The following is a 27810-nucleotide window of genomic DNA, read 5'->3' as shown; positions in this document are numbered from 1 at the left end:
TATTCATGTACCTTTTGTCTGCACCATATGTTAAAACTTCTCTTTCAAACATCAAAGGCGGTATACAGATGGAACGAAACTGACCTCTGTTGACATCACATCAGACCCAGTGTCCAGTGTGACCTTTAACCCAGGGAACTGGAGACAGCTTTGTGTTACCACGGAGAAATCGATGACCGTTTGGAACACCGAGCAGAGCAATGACAAATATGTCATGTTACCACAGTAAGAATATTTATTTCTCTGATGCAAGACATTACAGTCAAATTGATATCAGTGTGATAAGCATTTCAGGATTCAATTTTGGTTCTTCACAAATCATTGAACTTGTGTACCTAAGTATGTTATAGTATGATGTAATACATACTTGATAAGGAGTGGTGTTTTTTAAGAGCAAAATGTTGTCAAGTCTTGTTAACTTCAAGTACCTTTGACTAATTCTTCTTGGCAAATAAAGTTGCTTAAGTACGGAATACATATTTTTTTTGTGAAATATGATCGAACGATATGAAAAAGGCTTCGTAAAGGTTTTTGTAAAAAGCTAAATTGTTAAAGTCTTATGAAGTACAAGTGCATAAAACGTTCTGTGACTATTTTAACCAGGAAAATAAAGTTGCCAGCAGAGAATCCATCACTGAATTCCGATGAAGAGAAGGACCGCGACATTCCTACTCGAGCCTCCACAAGGATGACTCGATACACTATAGACCTTCCCAAGGCTGCCATTGCTGGGCTGGTGGGGGAGAGAGCCGAGGCCCTGGACGAAGTCCAGGACACCACTCCCCGTGTGGTGCCCCTGTCTCACACCTGGTCCCCAAGTGGCGATGTCTATGTGGGATGTCAAGGAGGGCAAATTCTCAAGGTACTTACACTTTGGAATCAAGCTACTCTCTGTATTCTTAAGTATAAATAACATTGTCTACTTTTTTCTATAAAGTGTATGATATATGCATTATCTCTGCATGGTCAGTAAAAAATCCAGGTTTACCATTCAAAACATGCTTAAGGTCAAGATCTAGTAAATGATCCAGATTGTCTTTTTGTGCTAGAACCATTATGACATCATATGAAAAATCTAATTGCAACAGTATTAAATACATAATGATATTATCTTTGTTACCACAGGTGGATGGAGAAATTTACAAAGCCAAGTTGTTTTATCACCCCCTACCCCCAGCCAGTGCCCCAAACTCTCGGGCCACCAGTGCCACCAGTCGCTTCAACTCCCAGCTTGACTTGACAACAGGTAAGAGGAAATTGCAAGATATACTGTACATGTGGACACATAATTTTTTTGTTTGCCATGCACATCCTTTTTTCTCCCTAAACTTCAGTTATAAATAAGGAAAATGATAAAAGATTTAATACTACGAGAAGTTTTTTTTTTTTTAGGTACATCAACCCTATAATACTGTAGATTCTTAATTAAACACAAGGAATTAATAACCGCGTAAAATTGGGAGAGGTACATTTCGTGAATTTTTAAATCTTGCTTTTACTTTTTGGACACCTGTAAACTGAATGGAACTATGATGAAAAATTTGGCTTTTTGCGATTTTATGTTCTTGCAATTTGTTGCAAAACAGTTGAATCGTGGATATAAGTACTCGCGTAAAATAAGGAATTTACAGTATCTAAAACAAAACTTTACATTATAATATTGACTATTTAAAGAAATAAACTTATGAAATCTACTTTATACCAGCATTCTTTTCAGGAGGATATTGACAGAATAACTTATAATTTTAAGCTAACAATTTAATTTAAATTTGTGAATGTGAATTAAATCATTGTTTATTCATTGAGAGCTTCAAATGTATATCTCTTGTTAAAAGGTCTTTATATAAACCTTTAAAAAAATCTATAATTTTGTTAGTTTGTTGGAGGGTTTTCACTGAAAATAGTACAACCAACTAAAAATTAGAATTCATCAGCAAAAGTTAAGAAAATAAATTTAATTACTGGAAAATATATGATACTACATGTACCTGTATAACTTCAGACTTTTAGACGGCAACATTTTGAATTCTAGCTGCTGTTGTAGGATTTGATATATGATTAAATCTTTGGAATTCAATCCTTCATTGAATTTTGAATCCTGAGAAGAATGTGAATTATGTTTTTCATTATCATGTTTAAGTATAATCTATAAATTACAGCAAAAAAGAGAACTAGATATGGTGAGCTATATGTATTTGTGAATTTGTACAGTACGTGTGTGCCAGTGAATCGTCTAGAGAATCGTAGAAATGATGTAGCCAGAATCTTATAACAAGAATTTACAAATCAAAATATGTGCTTGAATGTTGATTTGGACCATTAAAAATCTGCCAAGGCTGTGTCTTTAGAGGGATATACCAATGTGATTTAAATTGTCTTTTTTTTTATTTGTTCATTATGTATTCGGAAGTCCCAGAAATATTGCAAGAGTTTATGATCGCACAGAATTTGAAGAGGAAAAATACAGCCTTCTGTTTATTCAAATGTATATTATATTAAAAAAATGTGCCAGAATCACAGTTTTAAATAGTTAACTATCAAAAAAGACTAGTTCATCAAATTTGTTGTAAACAGATGTTTTGAGTGCTTGCAGTTTGATCGAATCCATGCATCTTAAATGATAAAAGGAAAAATTCAGCTAAATTATTTTGAATTATTTAAGAATGGATGAAATACTTTCCATTTCTTTCAAATGTGTTGTTAAATGAGACTTGGCACTGCAAAGCCAACTGACGTGCATGTAAATATAATTAACCAATTAATTAAATGATAACAAATAACAACCAACCTAATACAAAATATGCTGGAGGACTGGCCTGTGTTCAAGCTTACAATTAGTTTGACAAACAGATTAATAAACTTAATAAAAGTGGTGCTCAGTCAAAATCAGTACTGCTTTATAAAGGAGGCTGGGTGCTCAACAAATTGACCATCAGATCTACCTTAAATATTCAGATACCGTATATCCGGTAAAGTTCGCGATGATCTAATTTTTGCTTTTTTTGCAATCTCTTTTAAATCGCAAATAATTAAATACGCAGAAATTATATATATTCTGTGTCATTTTCTACAACAAACTTATTTAATTGCAAAAAATGACTAATGCAAATTAAAAAGGCTACAGATTTTCCCCATTTTCGCAAATTTTGTGACACGCAAAAAGAAACGGATATGCGGTATGGTTTTTAAGCTATAAACTATATTAAAGAAGATTTCTTTACCATTCAGCTGTAAAATTTCAACATTTTCCTGTTATCCTTATACAGAGCTCTTCTTCCCAATGAGAGTAAAATAGTCTAAAAATGGCCACAACCATCAAACCCTCTTAAATTTAAATATGTATTTGACGTCATGTGTCATATTGCTCAATTCAGATACAGTGTGTTTATTTTTTTTTAAATGCAGCTTTATAACTAATCAACATAATTATATGATCTGTTTTAGAATTGTGGTACATTAAAGGCATGACTAAAAATGGGTCATTGTGGAATCAACATTCGATCAGCTTCTGTTCTGTTCACAACTTTAAGCACATGCAATGTTTTTAATTTATTGCACCAATTTTTACTTTGATTGAAAAATATATTAACTACAAGATATCGATGTAACACTCATGTTAACAAAGTTTTCTCTATTAATTGTTCATTTTTTTTTTTCCCTGATTGATTAAAAGCTGATGAAGTGAGAGATATGATTTTGGAAGGTGGAGCAGACTGCGTACTTCTCCACAAAAAGGGCCTTTATGTGGCTGGTCAAGTAAGTAGTACTGTAAATTTCATACTTTACGCAAGTACTAAATTCTGCGATTTTGTCGTTTTGTGTCATATTGCAAGAATAATTATAATTGCGAGCGTTGAAATTAAAAGGGGGGGTTATAAAATCTGTAGGAGTTGATTGCTTGTCGTGATTATATGAGGATAAATATTCCTCACATTTTATTATGAATTTACAGATGGTATTTACATCATCTTTTAAGTGTAAGAATTATCAATCATTATGGAAGATCATAACATTGTACATCTATGCTAGGCAAGTTAGATTAAAGATTAACTCCTTTGCTCTCTCTTGGAGGAGAAGAGAAATAGCATTAATCCATCATGGCTAGCAAAGATATACATTTCATCAAAACCATTTTTTTTGGGGGATGATGAGAAATCTATATAGTGTAATCATGATCACTTTTCTTTTGACATAGGATGGCATTCTGAGGCTTATTGACTTGAAATCAGAGGAATTCAAACTCTTGGAGCAGATTCCCATTGGAAATCCAGTAACATCCATGGCATTCTCTCCAAATTACAGACATTTATCTCTGGCAACTGGCAAGGTGAGTTAATAGATAAAACAAATAAACATACAATGTGGTGGGGAGTGGTGGGTGTATGATTTCTGTAATGCTATTTAGTGATAACTGTTCCTTTTTTGTTTTCCGACAGGGAACCCTCCATGTCTATGATATTGGGTCACCCCCCGATTCTGTCAAAACCCTGAAGAACATCCACTGGGGCAACGTTGTGGGCGTGTCATGTTTGGCGGGAAATGAATACTGTGTGGTAGGCCATTATACTGCTCATTGCTAAGTTAATGGTATATATATGTTGCTTGTGCATCTACATGCATTTTAAATGTATTTTGAAATATACAGCTCTGTTTCACCAAAGGTACATATTGTAACAATACAGTGTAAATATGTGAGTGTATGATACCCTAAAAAATATTTGTCATAATTATGCCAGGGATTTTAGATGAAAAATGGACAAAAGTAATAATGGATGTTAAAGTTTTAATATCCATAAAATTTTTCCCATCCTAAAAATGATATTCTTTTTTAAAATGCTGAATCTTCTTATCCTTGTTAATCATAACTAAAATTGAATCCGATTTAAATTAAATGTTTGACTGCTGTCCTTCTTATTTAACCTTTACTAGTACAGTACATGTAACAGCTGATGACTTTTTGACCTTTTACAGTCTGTGAGAGAGGACGGGGAACTTCAGGTGTGGACCATCGACAAAGGTCTCCTGATCTCCTCAGTGTCTGTGGGCGTCCAGGTACGTATCACAATGAAATTGGGAAGAAAAAAACCACAATAAGTTCTCAAATTAAACAATAAGTTCTAGCTGTACTGTGCATGCTAACGCTGGTCTGTTGTCTGTAGGCCCTGTGTCTAGCTTGCTGCCCCATGGTGCATGTGGCTGCAGTGGGGACCGTCAGTGGCCACGTTTACTATGTGGATCTGACCTTTCCGAAGAAACCTAGAGTCGTCAAGGCAATGCGAATGTACCAGGGGCCTGTTACACACCTCACGTAAGTTTTCAGTTGCAAGAAAAAAATGATTATGATTATCTTATCATTGATTATCTTCTGTAATTTGTAAAAAATGTATACTGAATATATAAATTTGATTACTGGTCTCCTTCAGTTTATTTTTTACAATCATGTCATTTTTGGAAATGTGATTTTATGATTTGGTTCATTTAGATAATACACAAAATCCTAAAAATAATAGACTGTAGAAGAGAAAAAGAGATCGAATTCTCATTTTATGAACTGACCAGGTTTTTTATCATACATTTGATTGACAGGTACGAGTCAGATGGGAAATACTTGGTGACTGGATCAGATGATGGTCATGTGATCGTGGTCGACGGCCGTGCGTCTGTCAACTTTAAACCAGTGGGATACACTAGTGAGTCTCATGTTCCTGCAATATGATACCAAACAGTTGAGCCATCTGGTATCAGTATGATATGCAACCATGAAATTACATTACCACCATAAATATTGAACTTTTCCGTAAGTTTTAGAACATGATACTATAGACATGGATGCCTAGTTTGTTGAAGAAAGTTTAAATTTCATTGTTGGAAGCAACTCTTTTGTCTGAAGATTTTAGCTTGATATAATAATAAATATGTGTTTGCCTACTTAATGACATAATTTGATTTGCTAGAGATCAATCAATGCATTTGAAATAACATTGGAAAATTTTCACCATTTTTATGTACAGTTCAATCCAGAGTTCCAAAAGTTTTAAGTATTTTCTTAACCCTGCAGCCATTCCTGGAGATATCCAGTCCATTGCTACCTTCAGCTCAAACGGAGTGACCCGGATCGTGGTGACCTCCAACACGTCCGGAAACAAGAGGAACGGGGCAGACACTGTGTTATACTTCAGAGTTTCAGAGGAGATGATGAAAGGTTAGGTCTTAGTTCATTATTAAATAAACATAGGCACAGACAAGCTGTTCTAGAGGAGATGATGAAAGGTTAGGTCTTAGTTCAATATTAAATAAACATAGGCACAGACAAGTTGTTCTAGAGGAGATGATGAAAGGTTAGGTCTTAGTTCATTATTAAATATACATAGGCACAGACAAGTTGTTTTAGAGGAGATGATGAAAGGTTAGGTCTTATTTCATTATTGAATAAACATAGGCACAGACAGGTTGTTTTAGAGGAGATGATGAAAGGTTAGGTCTTAGTTCATTATTAAATAAACATAGGCACAGACAGGTTGTTTTAGAGGAGATGATGAAAGGTTAGGTCTTAGTTCATTATTAAATAAACATAGGCACAGACAGGTTGTTCTAGAGGAGATGATGAAAGGTTAGGTCTTATTTCATTATTGAATAAACATAGGCACAGACAGGTTGTTTTAGAGGAGATGATGAAAGGTAAGGTCTTAGTTCATTATTGAATATACATAGGCACAGACAAGTTGTTTTAGAAGAGATGATGAAAGGTTAGGTCTTAGTTCATTATTAATAGGCACAGACAAGTTGTTGTAGAGGAGATGATGAAAGGTTATAGGTCTTTGTCAATTATGGAGTAATCATTGACATAGATATAGAGGTTGTTTTAGAAGACATGATGAAATGTTAGGTCTCAGGCCATGAGTATTTATAGACTCGGATGCATAACTTGTATCGGTGCAGATAGTGGAAGGTTAGGTCCAAGTTTTTGAACATTATTTATACTCAAATGTGTAGTAGGTTGTACCAGAGGAGATGATGAGAGGTTAGGTCTGCGTGACTCTGATGTACAGATTGATTCAGAGGAGATGATGGAAGGTTTAGTATAATTCTGTGAGTGATATTTAGATTCAAATGTATAAGTTGAACCAGAGGAGATGATAAAAAATAAGGTCTTAGTCAGTGATGGCTCGGATGTATATAGGTTGTACCAGAGGATATGATGAAAAGTTCGGGTTTTTAGACATTGTGTAATCACGGACTCAGAAGCTCAGATGTAGAGGATGTACCAGAGGATATGATTGATGACTGGTACTGTTAGGTGTCAAGCCTTGTTTAGTTATAGACTCATTTAAATAAACTAATATAACAATTACATTATTTCTCTTCCTACAGATTTGAGAAGTCATGTCAACAGCCTGAAGTACGATTTTAAGGATGCTTCCATCAAAAGGATGATCCTGAAGCTGCCTATACCAGGATTTGGCGCAGCTCTAGCTGAGGAGAGCTCTTTCTTCACCATGGGTCAGATGTCCAAGAAACTCTACCAGTTCTCTCTCCCTGAGGAGCCTCCCAAAAAGGTATGCTTGCAGTCTAGTTCAGTTGTATACTAAGGTTTTTAATTTTTTTTATTTTTTTGGGGGGGTTGAGATATTCCCAATGATATGTGGTGGATTATTATAAATTCATTCAAATGAGAAATAATAGCTTCATTATGCCCCCTGCTTAAGGACTTTGGGGATTTTTGTAATCTTTCTCTGAATTGCACCCTTTATGACTCTCAGTCTACACAAATGTGGTACATGTATTTACTCCCGTAACACAAATCTTGTAATACTTTTTTCAAGTACAGGTATATATGCATATAGTTTTTACATGCTCAAATTATTTGTTCTATAATGATGATAAGCCCTATCAAACTCCTTCATGCATGCTACAAAAGAAATATAGCTGGTAAATTTATATCATTATATGGTCAGCTTAGTCATTGAGGAAGGTTTGAGTTTGGTGAAAGTATCAACTTACAGAGTCATAGTTTTTTTCAATTTGAAGGTAAAACAAAAAGTGAAAGCAGTTAATCATGAAAAAGATTATCATGACAAATTTTCAATTAAAGTGGTTAAATAAACCTCAAAACTACAATTTCTGTACAAAGGTGGAGGTTGAAATCATAGATCATGGAGTCAAGAAGACAGTTTTGAAAGAGGTAGAAAATATTGAATGTATCAGGACTAATGTTACATTTAAAACTTGGCACAATGTTTGGTCTTCCCTATTCCCTCAATTTCACTCATAATTTATCCTTAATCCCCAAGCAACTAAATTTCACAATGGTGTCACAATCCTTATATAGGGCACCTGTAAACTCACCATTTAAGTATTACAAACTCACAACAAAATGACAATTGGGTCAAAATCTAGGATGAATTTGGAGGTACATTTTAGTCAGTTAGGTCTATTAATTATATATACTTTCATTATGATTATTATATATTCTAAGAGCTTGACAACAAACTATGATAATTAGCAAAATTTGACACTTTATATCATTTTGTAAATAATACACCATGCTTGGAAAAAATATTTATTGCAGGCGTGCACACATATTCCTTATTATATATCACTCTTGTTTTAAAGGTATGCGGATCTTATTTAAATGTATTCACATTTTTTGAAATATTTTCGTATCATATGCTTTGAACTGAATTTATAGGAGGAGCATCATTTGCACTTTCATATGGTTTGTAACACTTTAAAAACGAGTGCTGCCATTTGTTCCCATATTTTACAAAGCTTTACGTTTATCGTATATTTCAAGCAGTCCAGCCAGTTTGACGTTTGTTTTGCCACATACACACCTAGTGTTACACTATATAGTTGTGTTGGATTGTTGCTATTGCCAGAAAATTTTGCAGGCCGGCTTTCACCAAAGGACAAAAAAAATTGTTTAATTTAGTTTTTTATAGATTTTATGTACCAGTATATTTAAAATAACACTGATCAGAAGAAATGTAATGATTTATACATGTAAAGATAGACTTTATGCATTTAAAAAAATGCATGCAAACTTTGTTGAATATTGTGTTCTGGTGTAGAATAGCATTGAAGGCATATAAGGAAAGCAATTAAGTTATTACATGTATTTATCTCACAGTTATATAAATAAGATAAATAAAGATTTACATATATTCTGTTTATTTAAATATACTTCCTAATTCCCATATTAATTATTTGTATCCTAATCATCAATTATCATGTTCAATTTGTTAAGATTAGTGTGATAAAACCATTGAAGCCAAAAAATCAAACTAAGGCAACCTCTTGAAAATTTTGGTTGGAGCATAAAGAAGTTGTGAAGAAAAATGATTGGTTAATTTGATTTTAAACCTTGAATTTGATTGGTTGCTACACTAGTCAGATGATGATGATGCAATCCTGGAGGTAGATGAGGAGGAACTTGTAGATAGTGAGACTCTGTTGGCAAGGGTAAGACAGGAAAAGCTGCAGCTTCAACAAATATAACTGCTTATACTGTGCATTAATATAAGGAATGTAGATGATCAAACTCTTTGTTGCTGGGAAAAAAAGTTAACACTGATAAACTTGACAAAATTAATTTAGCTAGATTATCTTCCTGTGACAGGGAGGATGAATATATAATTATATGAATCTCAAATCTCCATTCTGCAGTACTTACATTAACAATTAAGGGATTCTATTGAGATTAATTATTGTTACTTTAATTTTAATGAGAAAAAAGACTTATCTAATATATTTCCTCTTTATGGTGGTTTTACAGCATTTCTTCTAATATTTTGTATACAGAAAAAACAAGCTTATGATTTTACTTCAATTCTTGGGAATTCTTCAAATGAATTGGCTGATTAGGATGGCCGCTCTTATGTTTTGACAGACTTTCATTACAGTAACTTCTTACTAATGTGGAAAGAAAGATCAATTCAAATAATTTTGAAATTGTGTTGGATATATATAATCCAGAATATGCTTGATAAACACTTTTAATCTCACACAACTATATAATCAGGTTGAATTTGTTACCTAAATACCTTGTCATACTAACAGCTAAGTCAGAGTCAGAACTGTTTGAAAATTTCGTGTTCATCAATTTTCAAATTTACTAATATCTTTTTGATTTTTTAGATAATAAAATTTAAGATAGAGTGTGTATAATAGAAAAAAAATTCAGAACATTAAAATAAAAAGAGAAGAAGAAATATCTATGGAGCTATATTCTAATTATTCATTCATTCAAATACAATATTTTCAGGGAAAGCCAAATGAACTATTTCCTGAGGCAGAATTTGAATCTCACCAGCTTCCAGGAGGAAAATTGCAGTTATCTCCCCATGGCAAATGGCTGGCTAGTTGTGGCACAGATGGAGCTGTACAACTTAGAGCAATGGGAACATTGGTATGCATGTATTCATTTATATATTTAAGAAATATTACTTGAAGTTAAACAATAAAGGATAAAATCCTCCCCCTCTTTTGACCACTATAAATTGTGGATATTGATAAAAGCATGATGTACTTTTTAACCTACACAGGACAGGTTTGTGGTTATTAATCCCCACGACTACCACCTGGGTGGGGTCAAGATTGTGGCATTCGCTGAAGACGCACAGAACTTATTTACTACAGGATATGACGGTGTCCTTTGCTGCTACTCCTGGAAGTAAGTTTAATTAACTCACATGAATAATTTCTAAAATCTAAGTTCAAGTGGAGATATAATGTGGATATAAGTAAAATATGAGTGGTTTTTAATTTTGTTAATGAAAACTCACACTGATATTGTCTGTGAAATTTTCTTGGATTGGATGGATATAACAAGATGATTAAGCTAAATGACAAATTATACATGTATCAAAAATTTATAGAACAGAGATTATTGAAACATTTTCATAACTTTCAGCTTCACCTCCACTGGAATCGGGAAAGCCAAATCTGCAATGGAAGCTGCCAGGGCTCGCAAAAGCAGACTGATGCAGATACAGAAAGATGAGGATGAGGTGGTGAGGAATTACCCAGAATTCTCAGCACCATCTGCCTCAAGACCAGTCTCAGGGGAAACAACTCAGGCTGAAAAGGTAAAACACAATTATAATGCCAGATTTACAAATAACAAATAAAGAAATACATGATAATTAATCTTCATATTCAGGAATACTGCCCCTTATGCATTTGACTCTTCAATCTAAATAAAGTGAGTAAAACATCAGGTACCAGTAGTATTCGTTGCTGCTATAAAACACAAGCATATGAATAGACTAGAATTTTTTGACAGCAGATTTATTTAGTAAGTAAAAATTTATTTAGTAAGTTAAAATTTATTTAGCATGTAAGATGAAGTTAGGATGATGAACACTTTGTGATGAAGGAGCATGGAGCATGAGTGACTAGTAAACATTGGACGCAAAATTATAAACAAATTTTTACTAAAGCATCATACGCAATTAAGTTTAGTGCATAATGCTTGTGTTATGTCTGCAGGAGAAAAAAGCAATGGAGAAAGCCCATGAGAGTGATGAGATATACCGTACTCCCACACCAGTAGCCCCTAATGATGCCACCTGGCAGCAAGTTCAGGAGTTAGAGGTAAGGCCCACAACTCTGCATCTGTTACAATTCCTACTCCAGATTGATAGACAATAATAGTTGTAATAAGCATATGAAAACAATCCACACTTTAACTTTTGCTTTAATTTCAGTCAATTAAAGAAGAAGACAATGAGTATGCAAGTGTGAAAAATGATCTCAGGGTCCAGATTCGAGACATGAGAAGAACTGTGAGTCTTTAATACACATGTTTTTGGGGGTTTTTTTCACAGAAGTCTAAATTGATTTAATAGGATTTCCTAAGAATTTTCATTCTGAAGCAATAGAATGGTTACAATGTTTATTACATTAAAAAATGCTGTGAATTGTTGAAATTTCTACATGTTTTTGTTTGTAATAAAGTTAGAGAAGTTACAATACCATAATTAAAGTTCTGTGAAAGGAATACCAAATACTGATTAATTCATAAAGTCGTTACTTTTTTGTACAGGGAACACTTTAATCATTTTCTCTCCTGTTAGATCCAAGGGATGTTGAAGCAAAATGAGACTTTACCTGATATTGAGAAACTAGGTCGTCATGAGTTTGACCTTGACATTGAAGAGCAAAACCGCCTGCAGGCTGAGGCTGATGCTGAGGTCAATAGGGTAAGTGGTCAAAACTTTAAGTCCTATCTATCTATCTATCTATCTATCTATCTATCTATCTATCTATCTATCTATCTATCTATCTATCTATCTATCTATCTATCTATCTATCTATCTCTCTCTCTCTCTCTATCTATCCATCTATCCATTCATCCATCCATCCATCCATCCATCCATCCATCTGTTTTTTCAGGATTTTTATTGGAGGGGGTGTTATTCAGGATTTGTTTTTAAAAAATTGTTTTTGTTTTCAGGTTAGGGAAGAAATAGAATTTGAGAACCTGGCCAAGATTTATTTACGTGAAATGATCAAGAGGGAATGCTGGGATGAAATGGATGTTAAGGGCCGGGCTCTTCAGGTAAGTCTTATCACACAACCCAATTAATTAATGTCTTCATGCAACAATAATTAATTCCTTATCGTAAATAGACTGACATACAATGCAATTGCACTTATTAATCAAAAAGTTCATTTTAGTTGATCAAATCATAAAAAAATCAAAAACTCATCAATTTTCTTTTTTAATGTCATCTTAGTGGAAATGTCTCTAAGGAGAATTATGGGTAGTAATATTAGGTGAAGAGTAATTCTGACTTAAGTTGATTAAATCCTTCTTTGTGCTATGAAGGCACATAAGGCTGGTGCTTATCCTGGTTTCTGTGGAGCAAATTGACCCCCCAGGATGGGACACTAGTCCATCGCAGTTTCACTCCCACTCTAAGTCGGTACCAAATTTAAGCTGGTAGGACCGAGATAATGTAGATAAAGTGCCTCGTCTAAGTGCACAACACAGCATCAAGTGACCACAACAGGGTTTGAACCAGCGACCTTTTGGTTACTGGCCTAATGCCTATAAACACTGAGCCATGTGCTCCACAACTCCATAAATCTGACCTATCATGTAATAAATTTCCAAGATATCGCACAGCAAACTTACTTACTTTTTAGAAAGACATAAATATGTCATTCTGTTACACAAAATTTTCAATTATGAGAAAACAGCATACATGTATTTAGTTATTACACGTACATATCTATGAGATATGAAACCAGTGATGATATATAAAACCAGTAATTTTAAAATTGGCTTTTAAACAATGTTATAATTAACAAACATGATCTGATATCTGACTATCGATTGCAGTCGTTCTTTACAACTCTGGAAGTCAGTAATTTTCCAATGAGGAAGCGGTCAGTGGCCGCAGAAAAGCAATTGCAAGTGGTGACCACCCGCCGTAAGATTGAACTGGCCGATATAGCGGTAAGCTTTTATCACTCACACTCCTTTATTTAAAAAAAAAATTTGAATCTTTGTATTCATTTTTTAGTGTGCATGTTTGATTCTGTTCTCTTTTAAATATCTTTGGTTTTAATCATATTTATTCTTTAAATGTATGGCTCACCCAATAGTAGCACATTGAAATTGTGATAAAAGATGTATGTCTTGAAAAATGCTGAGATATTTGAATAGTAAATCCTTAAAAAAAAAAATTTATTATTGCAAAGTACAATCTCAAATTATTCATCATGTATTGAAGATATATCATTATACCTCAGTGTATTTTTTCTGTGTAAAATTACAACAATTAAACCTGATTTTTAAATCTATTTTGAATTAGAAATTTTTAGGTATAATAAACTTCTTTTTTCAGGCTCGTAAAGCAGAACTAGAAGCAACTCGGAAACCAGGGCTGACAACAGCTGTAAGTTTAATATATACGTACATGTGTGTATACAGTATCTAAATAGACAACTATAACAATTTTTTACCAATGTTATTGTATGTGAGAGAGAGAGAAAGAGAGAGAGAGAGAGAGAGAGAGAGAGAGAGAGAGAGAGAGAGAGAGAGAGAGAGAGAGTTCTTGGAGTCCTCTCTTTCAGATTGTTTATCAAGTGTCAGTATCAGGACATGTAGTATCCTAGTAATGAAAGTTTTACACTTATATGTTGTTCAGAGAGAGTTGTCTGTAAATTGCTGGTATGAGAATATGCCAAGCATCTGTTTGCAGTTTCTTTTGTTGCTATTCTCCCCTAGATGTTGATAAGTATGTTACAACAGCAGAGCTATGAAAAAGTGAGTAACCAACAGTTGTCACAGGCTTATTTGGCAGTCTATTTTCAAATCAAATTGTGCATGCTGTTCCAACTGTTTACAGCTTTAATTTTATTATTTTGATTTCTTTTTCAAATGTGACATTATTATTTGATTTGCATCTTCGCTAGCCAAGGGTTTTCGGTCCACTTTGCTCCCCATAAACCCTTGGGGGATTTCATTACGAAAGCTCTGTGACAAGCTCCGCTTTGTGATTGGCTGCAGCTGCGAGTAGCTGATCCAATCGCAGTGCTTGTAAATATAAACTTTAAAAGAAAAACACATGTGTGATCTTTGGTAAAACATTCGGTGCCTTTAAGTTGAGACAAAAGTTCTCGAGTACAGTGCTTACCCAACGATGTTCTAAGTACTGTGGTTTCATCAATATTGGTTGAATACCAATTTTAGTGGATTTTGGTGTTTAGTTGATCCACGAAACTAAATGTTCATCGAAGTGCAATTTCTATTAACATTTTGTATTGATAGGGTCATTGGCCACGAATTTACCTATCCTTGAAACTGTGATTTTCACTTCATCCATGAAAATTTATACCCTTGAATATTAATGAAACCACAGTAGTTCGCTTTAAAAACCTATAGATATTACATGTACTGGGATTGAACATAGTTCTACAAACTTGTCAAGGCTCACGTGATCAGCATGGGAAGTAAACATGGCGAATGTAGAAGTTGCCTATCCCTTTAGTATATACGTTCCTGCTTATGATTATTGCTTTTAAGGGTTCAATGAGCTGTGTTTTATTTAATTTCTTTGGTCTGCAAATTTCACGACAATTATACCTGGTTTTATGGCATGAAAGCTTTCATATAAATCGGCAACTTTTTCAATCCCGGTCCTTACAAAACACTATGAATAAAACATTCCGTGCTTTCCCTAGGTTATAACTTAATTCGTATTTAATAGCATCGTTTATTATGTTCCGACATTCGGTAGTCAGCATGTTTTCAAGTTGTATATTATAATTAATGCGGTAGTGTGTATATAACCCATTGTATAATTTGATTAAAATGTAAAAATGAAATCCGCCAATGGTTTATGTGGAGCAAAGTGGACCGAAAACCCTTGGCTAGCGAAGATGTTTGATATGGGTCATTTTAAAGTCTTGTTTGTGATACATTTGTTTAATATTTAATGACATTTTCACTGCTGACTTGAGAATTTAAAAAAAAAAACACTGAAAGTTGTTATTTATTTGATTAATGCATGTACAAAATGTGGATAAAGCAGGCTTTCACACTTTCATTTCAAAAACCGATTGTGTGGTTTCTTTGCATATATTTACAGGTTAAATTGCAACCATGCATTTATTTTCATATTGCATGGTTACCATGCATCTATTTTTAGAATGCATGGTTACCATGCATTTATTTGACAGATTGCATGCATGATGGTTAACATGCATTAATTATCAGACTGCATGGCTACCACTCTTCTCCATACAATATGCAGGATTTTCTTGCATGAATTGATAATTTTGCTTGATATGTTGAAACTTTCAAACTTGTTGTGTATGTTTAGCAAGAATTTTAGCTTGGTAACCAATTTCGTGCCAAGATATATGAAAACAGAACAGTGCTTTAATTACCTTTCATTTGAATGAAGTTGGATTTTGAAAGTTAAACAACTTTCATTGTTTTTTAACTATCAAAAGATAATGGAAGTTGCAGATGTGACTTATTTTACTGTGTTTTGAGCAAAAATTTTATTAAAAGGTTTCGAAATTTCTGCTTACAGGATGATGAAGGTGGTGACATTGATGAGGGAGAGGAAGGGACTAAAGAGAAGCCGTCCACAACAGGCAGTCTAGGTAAGACACGGACCCAAAATCTCTCTGGGGTCAAAAATTAACTAGGTTGTGATCTCTCAGGGGTCAGGAAATTGTCCATTCCAAAAAATTTCGGATAAATAAGAGTGTTGTGCTTTCCATTATCTCTCAGTACCGATGTATTAATGTAATCTTTCAAAGGTTAGAGTTTGTGGCCCCCCCCCATGAAATTCTCATTCTCATTCAAATTAATCCATTATCATATTGAAAGGGGGGGGGGGGGGTAATGGAAAGAGCAGTCTCACCCATAATTGTTTTAAGGCAGTTTCCTTTGGATGTTCTCCTAGCAATGGGGTTGCTACCGTACTCCTCCCATAATTTTTTTGGATTTTATGTTCCTCCAATAGCCTCTTAAGACTGAGGGACCATTTTCTTGATATAATTCATCAAGGTTAAAAGATATAGTTCCGTTACATAACCTGTCGGAGGTAGGCATTGTCCCTCCAATCATTTAACTTTTTAACCAATTCACCCTGAAATTCTTAATGATGTAGATGTAGACAAAATGAGGTTTAAATTTTGTGTATGTACTGCCAATGTGATTATACTTATCTCATTTTTGTTTATATACATAACTGTCAAAAATTCTTAATCTTAGACATTTTAAGTTAATAATGTGTTGTTTTTTTTTGTAAATCTTATTTGTGTAAATGCCTTTAGTTTTCCAACCCAAAGTTAACAAATAATTATTTAATTGTGATGTCTAACATTAAAGTTAACCTGTCTATTAACTCATACAAGATTTAACAAATAAAATGTCCCCTGAACTCTCAAGTGTAATATACTGATATATTGCAAAAGATAGTTCTACTGTTTAATGATATTTGACAATGATTATTATGATGATGAAAATGGTGATGGTGGTGATGAACAAAATATTTTCAATTTGATGATATGTTGATTGCAGATCAGGCAATGAGTATGTTATTATGTGATAAGTATGCAAAATTGAACTTTTGAGCAATACTAAATGCCAGAAAAATTGGAACACTCCCAAAAGATATCTATCCAATATGATAAATGTTCCATAATAGTTCTTTTGGAATAATCAAGTGATTATAAAAAAGAAATGTTCTTCATTAAGTGTTGAGAAAATGTGCTGAACCACACCTTACCCCCAGTAATTGATTTTTTTTTATTGATGACAGTGTTGCTCAAAAGATCTTTTTCTTACCAAATGTACACTCTATCAAAAGCAACAAGCAACTTTGGTCTATGCATAAGGTCTACCAATTATTTCTCTCTATCTTTATACCTTCCTTCTAGGTTATGGTAAGAGTTACGGTTCCTGCATGTGATATATATCTCTATAGTTAGGGGCACAATTCAGTATGATTTAGTTGGCAAGGGGAAGCTTCTCAATGCAACTGTTTTGTTTCAGAGATCCTCCAACATAAGTTGTGTAACAACTTTCCTTAATTATCATTAGAAGCAAATATTCAGAATCCATTTTTCTGTTATATTCACCTATAATAATTAATTTCTGCATGAAATGCTACATTGGAAAAGAAAACTTTTTATATGGGCCCTGAACTAGAGTACAGGTTTTTTTTTATTATTTGATTGAAATAAAATGGTGTAACAACGTAATATGTATACCGTAGTATTATGTGCTTAGAATTGCCGTACCCAATTTATTATACTTCAATATCTTTTTGAGAATAAAATAAAGTTATAAATGTATCACTTGTAAAAAAAAAATAAACAAAAACCAAAAAACATTATGCTGGATGCAATATAAAGTATATTGGCACATACTTAAAAAAAAGTCTACTAAAAAAATTGCATGGGGGATTTTAAAATTATACAGCAGTCTGCATGTATCATATGAACAGAGTCAACAAATAAGTTGTACATGTACTTATGATATGTACTATTATAGATATTCATTATAAATATGAAGTGCATGAGACACATTTACAAAAATGTAACTAGTTCTATCATTTCTGCATGCTCTAATCAAAGACAATTCTGAAAGTTGATATATATATATACATTGTAAACTGTCAATCAATAACAGAACTGGCATCAATTAGCTGTACAGTAGAATCTCAGGTCAATGGTGATGGCAGACATATCATATAGCTCTCCTTGTGCTGAACTAACCAACTATTGCATCTCACTAATTCAACAGCAACAACTTAAGCTCGATTAAATAATGATGTCAGAATGTTAACAAATTATATCTAATTATGATAAATAATGAATCAATTAACTATCAATGTATGTTAACCTGTTGAAATATTCAAACATCTGTATTGATATATTTTTTTAAGAATGATTTTGTTTCAGACATGAGTTTGTTTTAAATGTCTTTGTTGAATACCTGCTGCACTGTATCAAATGACACCAGTTTTTGACAAAGTTTTGTGCTTTGTTAACAGGTGCCATGTATGGGGGAGGAAGCGACCTCTTCTACAGCCAGTTTGACTTACACACCCGGGACCAGAAAAGGAGCCAGATCATTCTTCTAGAGGTAAATGATCCAGTCAAAGTTCATATGGATAAACCTCAATGCTTTTCAGAATTGTCAGAAAGTACTTATTGAAATCTGTAAAAAAGAAAATTCATGTAATTAGAATAGGTTTACCAAGTCCACTTTTTTTATCTATAATTTTTTTTTGCATCATTTGATAGGATGCCATCTACCGAATCAAGAACACCTTTAACAAGGAGTTTGATGATGTGTACCAGAAGAAGCTGTCCGAGATTTCCAAAATTAAGGATAAGAACAAGAGGATCGTGAAGATTCTGCAGGATCTGGACCTGACAGAGGAAGTGGTCAAACCAGAACTGTCCATTTATGAGGACCCTGAGTCTTTGCTGACTGTGGAGGATCATGAGGTGGGTAATGGATGCTTGGGGTGGTGGGAGGGCAATAGGAGAAGGAAGGGGCTCTGAGTCTTTGTGGAGGATCATGAGGTGGGTAATGGATGATTGGGGTGGTGGGAGGGCAATAGGAGAAGGAAGGGGCTCTGAGTCTTTGTGGAGGATCATGAGGTGGGTAATGGACGCTTGGGGTGGTGGGAGGGCAATAGGAGAAGGAAGGGGCTCTGAGTCTTTGTGGAGGATCATGAGGTGGGTAATGGACGCTTGGGGCGGTGGGAGGGCAATAGAAGAAGGAAGGGGCTTTGAGTCCTAGTGGAGGATCATGAGGTGGGTAATGGGCGCTTGGGGTGGTGGGAGGGCAATAGAAGTAGGAATGGGCTCTGAGTCTTAGTGGAGGATCATGAGGTGGGTAATGGACGCTTGGGGCGGTGGGAGGGCAATAGAAGAAGGAAGGGCCTATGAGTCTTAGCATGTTGTTTGCTCATGGGTGCTTGAGATGTGGAACCAGGAGGAAAAGAGGGAGGGGGAAAGGCTTAAGACTATGTACTCTTTGGTAGTACTTGTTTACCTAAGAATTAATTAGATCAGATTGGGTATGTGATGGAGTAGGGTCATAAGATATATTAAAGGTTCTTTTGTGAGTTTGGTTGGATAGGGTTGGTGTATCCTTTGGATGAACACTTGTTTAAAGAAACTCAATTTATATTGGCTCTTGAAGGAGGAGGATAATAATGTAGAAATAGATGTGATCGTGGTTAGAAAGACTCTGTCGATTGAATCTACTTCAGTGGTATTCAGTGAGAATCGCTCTTTCTATTATGAGGTAGATGATTGATGCAATAAGGAGAGAACATTGGATCAGAAATTTCAGAGTGTGTTTATGATAAAAGCATTCAGTTTTGTGTGTATTATTGAGGAAAGGAAATAAAAAGTAAAATGTGCTGAAGGAGGGGAATATTGGCAGATTCACCCACTCAGTGTTGATTATGGAGGAAAATGAATGATCAAATTATTCTTTATCGAAGTATAAGTTAAATATTTCTGATGAATTTGTAATACTAGGTAAAAGTGGAGAAATATCTGACAGCTGCACAGAGGAAGGAACAAGAGAGGAAAGAGAAGGAGGAAGAGGAGAGAAGAATCCGAGAGCAAGGTGACAACGCCCGTGAGAGAGGTCTCGACATGATGATGGGTGGGGTCCTGGAAATCAAGAAAGAGGACGAACTCAAGAAGGTCAGTCCATTTTACTGCTTAAGCTAGATCTCTTCTTTTCTTTTCTTTTTTTTTTTGGCAGTCTTTCATCCTTCATGCATGCATGATTGGATGTTTAACCCTTCAGAAAACAAATATTCAAGAAGGTCAACTATGCATTTTTACAAGATGCTTTAATTTAGTGATTTTTCAGTCAAGCATGAATAAAATGATATGGCGTATGAAACTAGATAAAAGTAAATCCTTTTTGGACAGCTTTGTATTTGTAGATTTTGTTACTAGGTTTTTTGGATGCAATTTTTACATGAGAGTACTTCACAGTAAATGAATTATATTCCCTGGATCCTGTGTTTTAAAAATGCAACAGTACATAAAAAGAGGGAAAAAAAACATGTATTCTTTATGCAAGTGAAAATTTCACTGAGGTATGTATATATGATTTTTCCACTCAGGATATTCCCAAGCCACTGTTCATGTCCACCAAGGAACCCACTGACTGGTCGGAGGATGAACAGAAACTGGCCAAAGAATACGAAAAGAAGGTCAAGGACTTACAGGAAGAGAGGGAAAAGTACAGAAAGGTCAGCATCACGCAGTGTTAAATGGTTGCTGGTTATGCGGGAAGACTTGGGCCTCTGACTGTATTTTAACTGTGTATCAATAGATGCATAGGAGACTTCAAAAATTCCTGGCCATCACAAAAAATTTCTTATATATTTATGCAGAAACAAATTTTAAATGTATTGTACAAATTATTTTTATGTGCATGTACTACTACACATAGCAGGTTCTTTTGGCAGATCTAAAATGTTAAGATATTATGAGATTATGAATTTGTTTTACAAACATTTGCAATTTTTTCAATATCAAGATTTTCCATGTAATTAACATACTATAAGGTTGCATAATTTTTGTTACCGGCAACTTTAAATTTGGTGATTTAATTTTAACCACCAATATATGCCAAAATAACTATGTTGTAATTAAATGAGAGTTGACAAAGGGTGTGTTCCGTCCTGATGTGGTCTTTAATTTATTTTTATAGCAACTAGAAACTGAATTGAGAAAACTGCAAAGCATCATCCAAGAGAGCATGCAAGGCTTTGATGATAACCTGACCCAGCTGTTTATGAAGAAGATCAAAATCATGATGGTCATTTACCAGGTCAGTCCTACATCTTTTTTTTTTTAGCAGTACGAGATTTGCAATTTGGCAGTCTAATTACCAAAATAAGACTTTTCTCTTTGATATGCTACAATATTTAGAAAGGATAGTGCTGGTTTTACAGATTTTCTATTGGAGAGTATGTACTGTAGAGAAATAAAATTTTGTGAAGATTTTTATAAAATTAATTTTTCCTCAATATTTGGATAATTTTATAGCAGGAGTAGGTTGTTAGAATGTGGTCTAGTTCCAATCTGATTAAAATACTTTGATCCGCTCACGAAGATTGCTAGTAGCAATCTTCGTGAGGGGATCAAAGGATCTGATTTTAATCAGATTGGTCAAGTTCGTGCAGTTATTTGTCATTTGAGTAACGTAAAATCTGATGCAAATCTATTTTGTGACATCAGTATCAATTGCATTCATGGTTTGCAGGAGGAGCTCAAGATTCTTCGACTGAGGTACTCTTTGTTAGTGGAGGAAGAAATGGAGACCAGAGAGAAGGAGCTGAATCATCTGATGGAACACAAGAAGGCCATGAAGGTATTTAGGGAGACTGTGCCCCATCAATGATTATAAAATCAATAGATTGCCTTGTGTAATGCTGGGTGGCATGTACCAAGTCATCCAAATAAATCTATTTGTCCATTGTTACAAAGTGTCTCCCAGAAGCAGATTCATGGTGTTTTGAATGTCAAGCTTATTGTCGACGATTCAAACCACACTAAGTTTTATAAAGTTAAAACTACCACAATATTGGTCACAAATAAATTTAAAGAGACCTCATAATACATGTTTCATATATCAAACATTGAAATTATCAGTTTTTGTGTGATTTAAATTGTTTACTTCTCTTCACAAGGCTCTGACAGCCACAGCTGTGATGGAATCCAAGAAACACATGGACGCCTTCAGAGGGCACTACGACGATTTGAATGCGGAGGACAAGGTGATGGACAAAGCATTCAAGCGTGAATTCAACGACGTCACGGCAGTTCAACAGGATCAGCTGTACAGGCTGTTCAGGAAGAGGCCCAGGTCTGTAGCATAGTGTAGTCAAAGATCATACCCCATTTGTAAAAGTAAATGTGTACCAAGTCTTTTAAGCCATTACTGTAAACCAATATTTATTTGTGGCGACTTTATTTTCGATTAACTGCCGATATACTGGTTCACGACGACTAATGTTTGCGACCAAGCCTTATCCAGACCTGTATTGTTATAAAAACTATAGACAACGGATTTGGTTGCGGCGAGAAATATTCGCAACGACAAGGCTCTTGCTAACCTCGCGAAAATTTCTCTAACGCGAATAAAAGTTGGTTTACAGTATTATGTTGCACAGCAAAATTGTGATTACTATGGCAATGGCATAAAAGACAGCCATTTCTTATCCAACTTAATCTTAAGACAGTATAACTCACTTACCGGTATACTAATGAAAAGTAAGAATAGTCAATCACTTCAGATTTCGTTGAAGCTAAATAAAATTAAAAAGTGGGAGAATCTGAAAAGCTAGTTTTCTTTATTTTTTTTATCGATTTATGGAAGCATGTGCTTAGAAATTTTATTGACAATCAATGGCTATCATAGACCTATGGTTATTCTAGGCTTTTAAAGGATTTAAGAAAAATTGCCTCTCTTACTATTTTAACCCCGAAAGTGCCTTATGTACATACATTGTACTTGTGTTAAAAATAATTGCAAATATTAAGTTTTCATTATTTTTTAAACAGAATCCCCAGACTGAAGGGCTTTGACACACCCGCTCCATCTACGGCAGACTCCTCCCTGCCCAATCCATTTGCCGACCGCCCGTCCACAGCCAGACAGCACGCCCAGGCCAAGTCCCAACTGGAGGCTGCCATTAACGACCTGGACAAGATCTCCAACATGCCTGAGGGCATTGAGGAATCAGTGTGGCAACGGCTCTGTGCCTACAGGAGGGAAAAGATTGAGAATGACTTACTGGTAAAACTACCATCAATTTCACTAAAGTCTCATTTTAGGAACAGTCATAGTCAATTTTATGTTTTGACGGAAAAAATAAAAAAGGATACCAATAATCAACAGTAATATTTATGCCAATTAAACCATTTCACAGATCAAACAGAAAGCCTTGGTTCTAGCTGAGATGGATAACTTCTACAAGAAGAGAGTGGAGGAAGATGAGAGGCTGAGGAATGAAATTGAGGGCATCTTTGACACACTTAACAAGTAAGGCATAGAATCTGGAGCATCCATGGCCCTGAGGCCATAAAACTTAGACAAGCCCACTTTTAATCTCGGTCTCACTTTTCAACTAAGCAGTGTCATGTGTATTCCTTTTGTAAAAGTAAGTCTTGGATAAAAAATGAGATGGTCTTAGTTTTTATAGCCAGGTATCTGTATTTGTCTAAAAAAAAAAAAAAAAGGCTGGCTGTACTGTGATAGATCATTTTCACTTTCTCTGCTGAGGAAAAGTTTTGTGTTGATTGCATTGATTAGAAATCGAAGGATTAGGCATGGTATATAAATTCTCTTAATCATAATTGTGAGTGTTAAATTTCTGTGTATGTTGGCATCAACTACCTTACTGTAGATTCTTTATTTAACATGTGACTTGATTACTTAATTATGCGATCCAGCTAGTTTGTACTAAACTGCGAGAGGATAAACGCAAATGCAGAACTTTTATCCTACATTAATCGTAATTTCTAATAGTTCTTGATCTTGAGGGGTGCTTCTGGCAATTTAACGCAGTTATCAATTTCTCATGTTTAATTAGGAAATTTCAATGTACAATATTGCATAAGGCCATAATTTTACTGCAAGGATTCTGGCAGTGGTTTTGGATTGGTTTCATTTGGATCTTTTTCTTCTTCAGATTACATGATGACAGAGTGCGATTCAACCTGAACCTTGAGGTTCAGTTAATGCTCAAACAAGGTCAGGTGGAGGTGGATCCGACCAACTTTATTCAGGACTACAAGGACAGCGCCCTGATTCACAGGACGGTGGTGGAGGAGCTCAACAGCAACATCAAGGTGGGGCACATGTGTGTAATGGGGGTCAAGGCGGGGGCATGTATGGGAGCTTATCTAGGTCAAGATCCAAAAGTTGAACAATTAGGTCAAGCCCCATGAATGTTGCAATACTTAATTCTTGAAGATATTGAATTTGTGTCTATATACAGTCAAACTTCTTTATCTTGAACTTTAATAACTTTGAGATATCAGAGTATTTGAGATATGAGGGTAAAATACTTAAAAGATAAGTGGTTTGGACTTACAAATCACTTCGACACATCCATTGTATTCGGGATATTAGTGTTCGAGATATCGAAGTTCAACTGTTGGGGGTTTGTTTAACAAGTTAAAAAAATAAGTTGAATATACTTTCAGCAGAGATTGTATAGTCTATTACTGTTAGATATATATAATATATAAGTTATTCAAATTTTCTTACTTTAAACAGTGTTAAGGTCTAGTTTGGAGGACTTAAGAATGCAGTATTTCAAAGTTTGACTAACCTGGTTTTGGTCTCTATTCTGTTGGAGCATTTGTAGTATATACTATCATTGATACACAATTAAAGTTTATTTCAATTTCTTATTTTGCAGCAACTTGGTGAGAGCAAGATAACCAGCATGATGGAGAGCAAGGACTTTAGGAAAGGAATTATACAGCTAGAATGGTAATTAATTGTTAATCATTATGATTATTATTTTTTAATTGATTGCAATGGGTGTTTGATATATTTTGTATTGCTTAATGGGTAATATATTTCAAAAACGTCTTTTCAAAAAATTCAAGAAGTTGAATATTCATCACTGAGGAAGGAAATGATTCAAGGGACATGAAATATTCCTGAAACTGATAACTATGCATGAATTTTTTTGTACAACAGGGAACAAAAGCGAATGTTGATGCAAATGGAGGATCTTCAAAATAAAATGAAGGACATTCAGTTTATGAAAGTAACTAGGGAGATTCAATTGGTAAGTTTAGCTTCACATCTACATGTATGTCCACAATCTTTTTCAAATTTTTTAAACATGCACTTTATCTAAATCATGCTAGCTATATCTCCAAAAAAAATATTTAAATTATTAAAGGAAATTTAAAAAAATGACAGTTTATTTGTATTGAATGCTAGCCAAATCTTGAAAGAAATGTAAAAGAAATTTAAAAAATGATAACCAAATTCTATTTACCGGGTAATAATCTAATCCATACTGTTTTGTTTTGTTTATAGTATTTATCTAATGAAGATTATGAAGGTAAAAAATCAGAAGAAATTGGAAAGTTGGAACAGACCATTCTTACACAGTTAAAGGTAAAGCATACAGGAATTGACAAGGAAAATCTAGATCTTAGAAATACAGAAATCATTTCTATCTGTGTTTTTAATGTCATTCATTTGGTTGCCAGATATTTTTTGCAATTGTAATCAAAAACCAAAAGTAGGTATAATTTTATTTAATATTCTTCCCTCTGCCAATTTTTTATAGCATCATGAGAAGAATGTCAGAGAAAAGAAGCGAATCATGAAGGATTTAGGAAAAACAGTAAAATCGCGGGATTCCGAGAACTCTTCCATGGACAATGATTTGGCGGAACTGAATGTGACGGTGAATGAGAGGAGGCATATCGATGAAGTCAATGGTAAGTATGTTACTATGCATGGACAACATCTCATGTTTTATAGACATTTTATTGGGAAGACTATAAATACATGTCCTTTGCCTTCCACTAGATAAGTTTATTTTAGAGATTACCCAAGGATTCTGAGTGATGAAAATCAAATGTTGCCACCACAAAAATATTTTAAGATAATATGAATAGTTACTAAAGGAAATAATGACACAAATTTATCATTTTGTTCTTTAGCCGACAGAAGATCAAATACTGGAACAGAAAAACGATATCAAGAAATCGTGCAGCGTCGAAAGTTAGTCGATCTCGCCAAAGCTCAGGCACAGGAAGTGGCTGTTTTACGCGCAGAAGTGGAGCGATTGAGAATGAGAACTTTCCCAGCTTTAGTTCAGGTTGAACACTAGCATAGGAGAAAATGTGAACACTGTGATCGCTTATACCTAATGTACAATTATCAGCCGAGTGTTGTCTTCAAAGAATGCAGGACAAATTAATTGCTTGTTTGAGCTTTATTTTCAATCGGAAGACAAAAATGTGACAAATTAGACCCTTGTTACTATTAATATATTAGTTTGCATGTGTTATACTTGCATTGAATTTTGTTTAAGGAATTGAATGAAATGTTAAATTTACTGCTTTATTTTCTGCAAATATTAAATGAAGTTATTTTTAAAATTAAAGATACATGTACCTGCCCTATATGGCATAAAATTTCAGTACAATTTTATGAGAAAGTTTATACAGATATTTGTTATACTGTGTATATGAAACTGAAACTATTTTATCTCTGTGATATCACTGCAATGTTTATTTAATTAAATGATTTGATGAAATATAAATATTTCGAAAACATTGCTAGTTTCCCTCTCCTCTTTTATGCTTTGTTGATAGACCTGATTTATTCCAATATGCATTAGTGTACCAGCAGAGTGTGGGGAGTGGGCCTCCAGTTTTCAGTAAACATCTTGCTCCAACATACATATACTCTGAAGCTAATAAAAACTCCTGCAATATACATGTAACCCTATTTCAGACAAAGTTATGGACAGGACTTCCCTTTTGATAAAAGACCTTTTGGCCATCGATACATTATGCTCCAACAGATAATACTCCAAAAGCTAATCTTTCAAAGCTAAAAAAAACACTCTGCCAAATCTTTTCTAAGAAAAACAAAGCTAGGACAGGACTCGCATTTGGATAAACGACCTTTTGACTATCTTTTTCACTGTGGATCTTAACACTCCTCCCCTTATCGGGTATTAAAACCCAAATCTATGGTATGAACAAATTATTCCTATATATTTACATCTACCGAGTATTATTCCCTCTATTTCTTATTAAAACTTATACTGTGGAATCATCATTGTTTGTAGGTAACCCTTGCCTATGAATTTACAATCCCAGGAACTTGAATACAACCATTCTTTGTTTATAATAATTAACATTATCCCGAACTTTCTAACATCAAAATTAATTCCCCATGAACCAGGAAAAGTATGTCTAATAACGAACATTGACCCTGCAAATAAAAATGATTCCTAAGTAGTTGATTTATAGCTCTTGTAAAAACAGCCAGACAGAAATCATTATGGTAAAAACATAAAGCTAATAAAACTGACAGCACTTAAATCTACATGCCCCTTTTATTAATCGGTTGAAACCTACAGCGACCTAAGAAAATCACGGACTGCGAGAAGTAATCATGATGATGTCAGACTCAAAGTCCCATAGAAGTCGATTTCGCGGTTTCTTTTAGGTAACGTACTGATGTCCATTAACAATAATTTGCAGTTGGTAAATTTTTCTTACTTTTCATGATAGATT

General features: G+C 34.3%; 1 protein-coding gene across 1 annotated transcript in view; it reads left to right on the top strand.

The window, feature by feature from the left end:
- Nucleotides 1-26839, top strand: part of LOC128180384 (cilia- and flagella-associated protein 43-like) — a 28847-nt gene extending 2008 nt beyond the window's left edge. Inside the window, exons 4-42 of the mRNA XM_052848468.1 lie at nucleotides 58-225; nucleotides 604-862; nucleotides 1126-1246; nucleotides 2160-2180; nucleotides 3674-3756; nucleotides 4196-4327; nucleotides 4437-4553; nucleotides 4972-5052; nucleotides 5160-5308; nucleotides 5587-5690; nucleotides 6059-6202; nucleotides 7372-7556; nucleotides 9391-9462; nucleotides 10265-10408; nucleotides 10545-10672; nucleotides 10913-11087; nucleotides 11491-11595; nucleotides 11709-11786; nucleotides 12078-12203; nucleotides 12458-12562; nucleotides 13349-13465; nucleotides 13857-13907; nucleotides 16053-16125; nucleotides 17051-17062; nucleotides 18528-18619; nucleotides 18781-18987; nucleotides 20035-20205; nucleotides 20637-20765; nucleotides 21230-21349; nucleotides 21785-21892; nucleotides 22212-22387; nucleotides 23086-23320; nucleotides 23454-23566; nucleotides 24216-24375; nucleotides 24951-25024; nucleotides 25238-25328; nucleotides 25586-25666; nucleotides 25842-25995; nucleotides 26221-26839. Coding sequence (XP_052704428.1) covers nucleotides 58-225; nucleotides 604-862; nucleotides 1126-1246; nucleotides 2160-2180; nucleotides 3674-3756; nucleotides 4196-4327; nucleotides 4437-4553; nucleotides 4972-5052; nucleotides 5160-5308; nucleotides 5587-5690; nucleotides 6059-6202; nucleotides 7372-7556; nucleotides 9391-9462; nucleotides 10265-10408; nucleotides 10545-10672; nucleotides 10913-11087; nucleotides 11491-11595; nucleotides 11709-11786; nucleotides 12078-12203; nucleotides 12458-12562; nucleotides 13349-13465; nucleotides 13857-13907; nucleotides 16053-16125; nucleotides 17051-17062; nucleotides 18528-18619; nucleotides 18781-18987; nucleotides 20035-20205; nucleotides 20637-20765; nucleotides 21230-21349; nucleotides 21785-21892; nucleotides 22212-22387; nucleotides 23086-23320; nucleotides 23454-23566; nucleotides 24216-24375; nucleotides 24951-25024; nucleotides 25238-25328; nucleotides 25586-25666; nucleotides 25842-25995; nucleotides 26221-26390 — 4831 coding nt within the window. The 3' untranslated portion in view covers nucleotides 26391-26839. The remainder of the gene's footprint in view (nucleotides 1-57; nucleotides 226-603; nucleotides 863-1125; nucleotides 1247-2159; nucleotides 2181-3673; nucleotides 3757-4195; nucleotides 4328-4436; nucleotides 4554-4971; nucleotides 5053-5159; nucleotides 5309-5586; nucleotides 5691-6058; nucleotides 6203-7371; nucleotides 7557-9390; nucleotides 9463-10264; nucleotides 10409-10544; nucleotides 10673-10912; nucleotides 11088-11490; nucleotides 11596-11708; nucleotides 11787-12077; nucleotides 12204-12457; nucleotides 12563-13348; nucleotides 13466-13856; nucleotides 13908-16052; nucleotides 16126-17050; nucleotides 17063-18527; nucleotides 18620-18780; nucleotides 18988-20034; nucleotides 20206-20636; nucleotides 20766-21229; nucleotides 21350-21784; nucleotides 21893-22211; nucleotides 22388-23085; nucleotides 23321-23453; nucleotides 23567-24215; nucleotides 24376-24950; nucleotides 25025-25237; nucleotides 25329-25585; nucleotides 25667-25841; nucleotides 25996-26220) is intronic.
- The last annotated feature ends 971 nt before the right edge of the window (nucleotides 26840-27810 follow it).

Source organism: Crassostrea angulata, chromosome 4 (assembly GCF_025612915.1).
Source record: "Crassostrea angulata isolate pt1a10 chromosome 4, ASM2561291v2, whole genome shotgun sequence".
NCBI lineage: Eukaryota > Metazoa > Mollusca > Bivalvia > Ostreida > Ostreidae > Magallana > Magallana angulata.
Note: the sequence above shows the minus strand (reverse complement) of the source record. Positions and strands in the feature narration are given on the sequence as shown.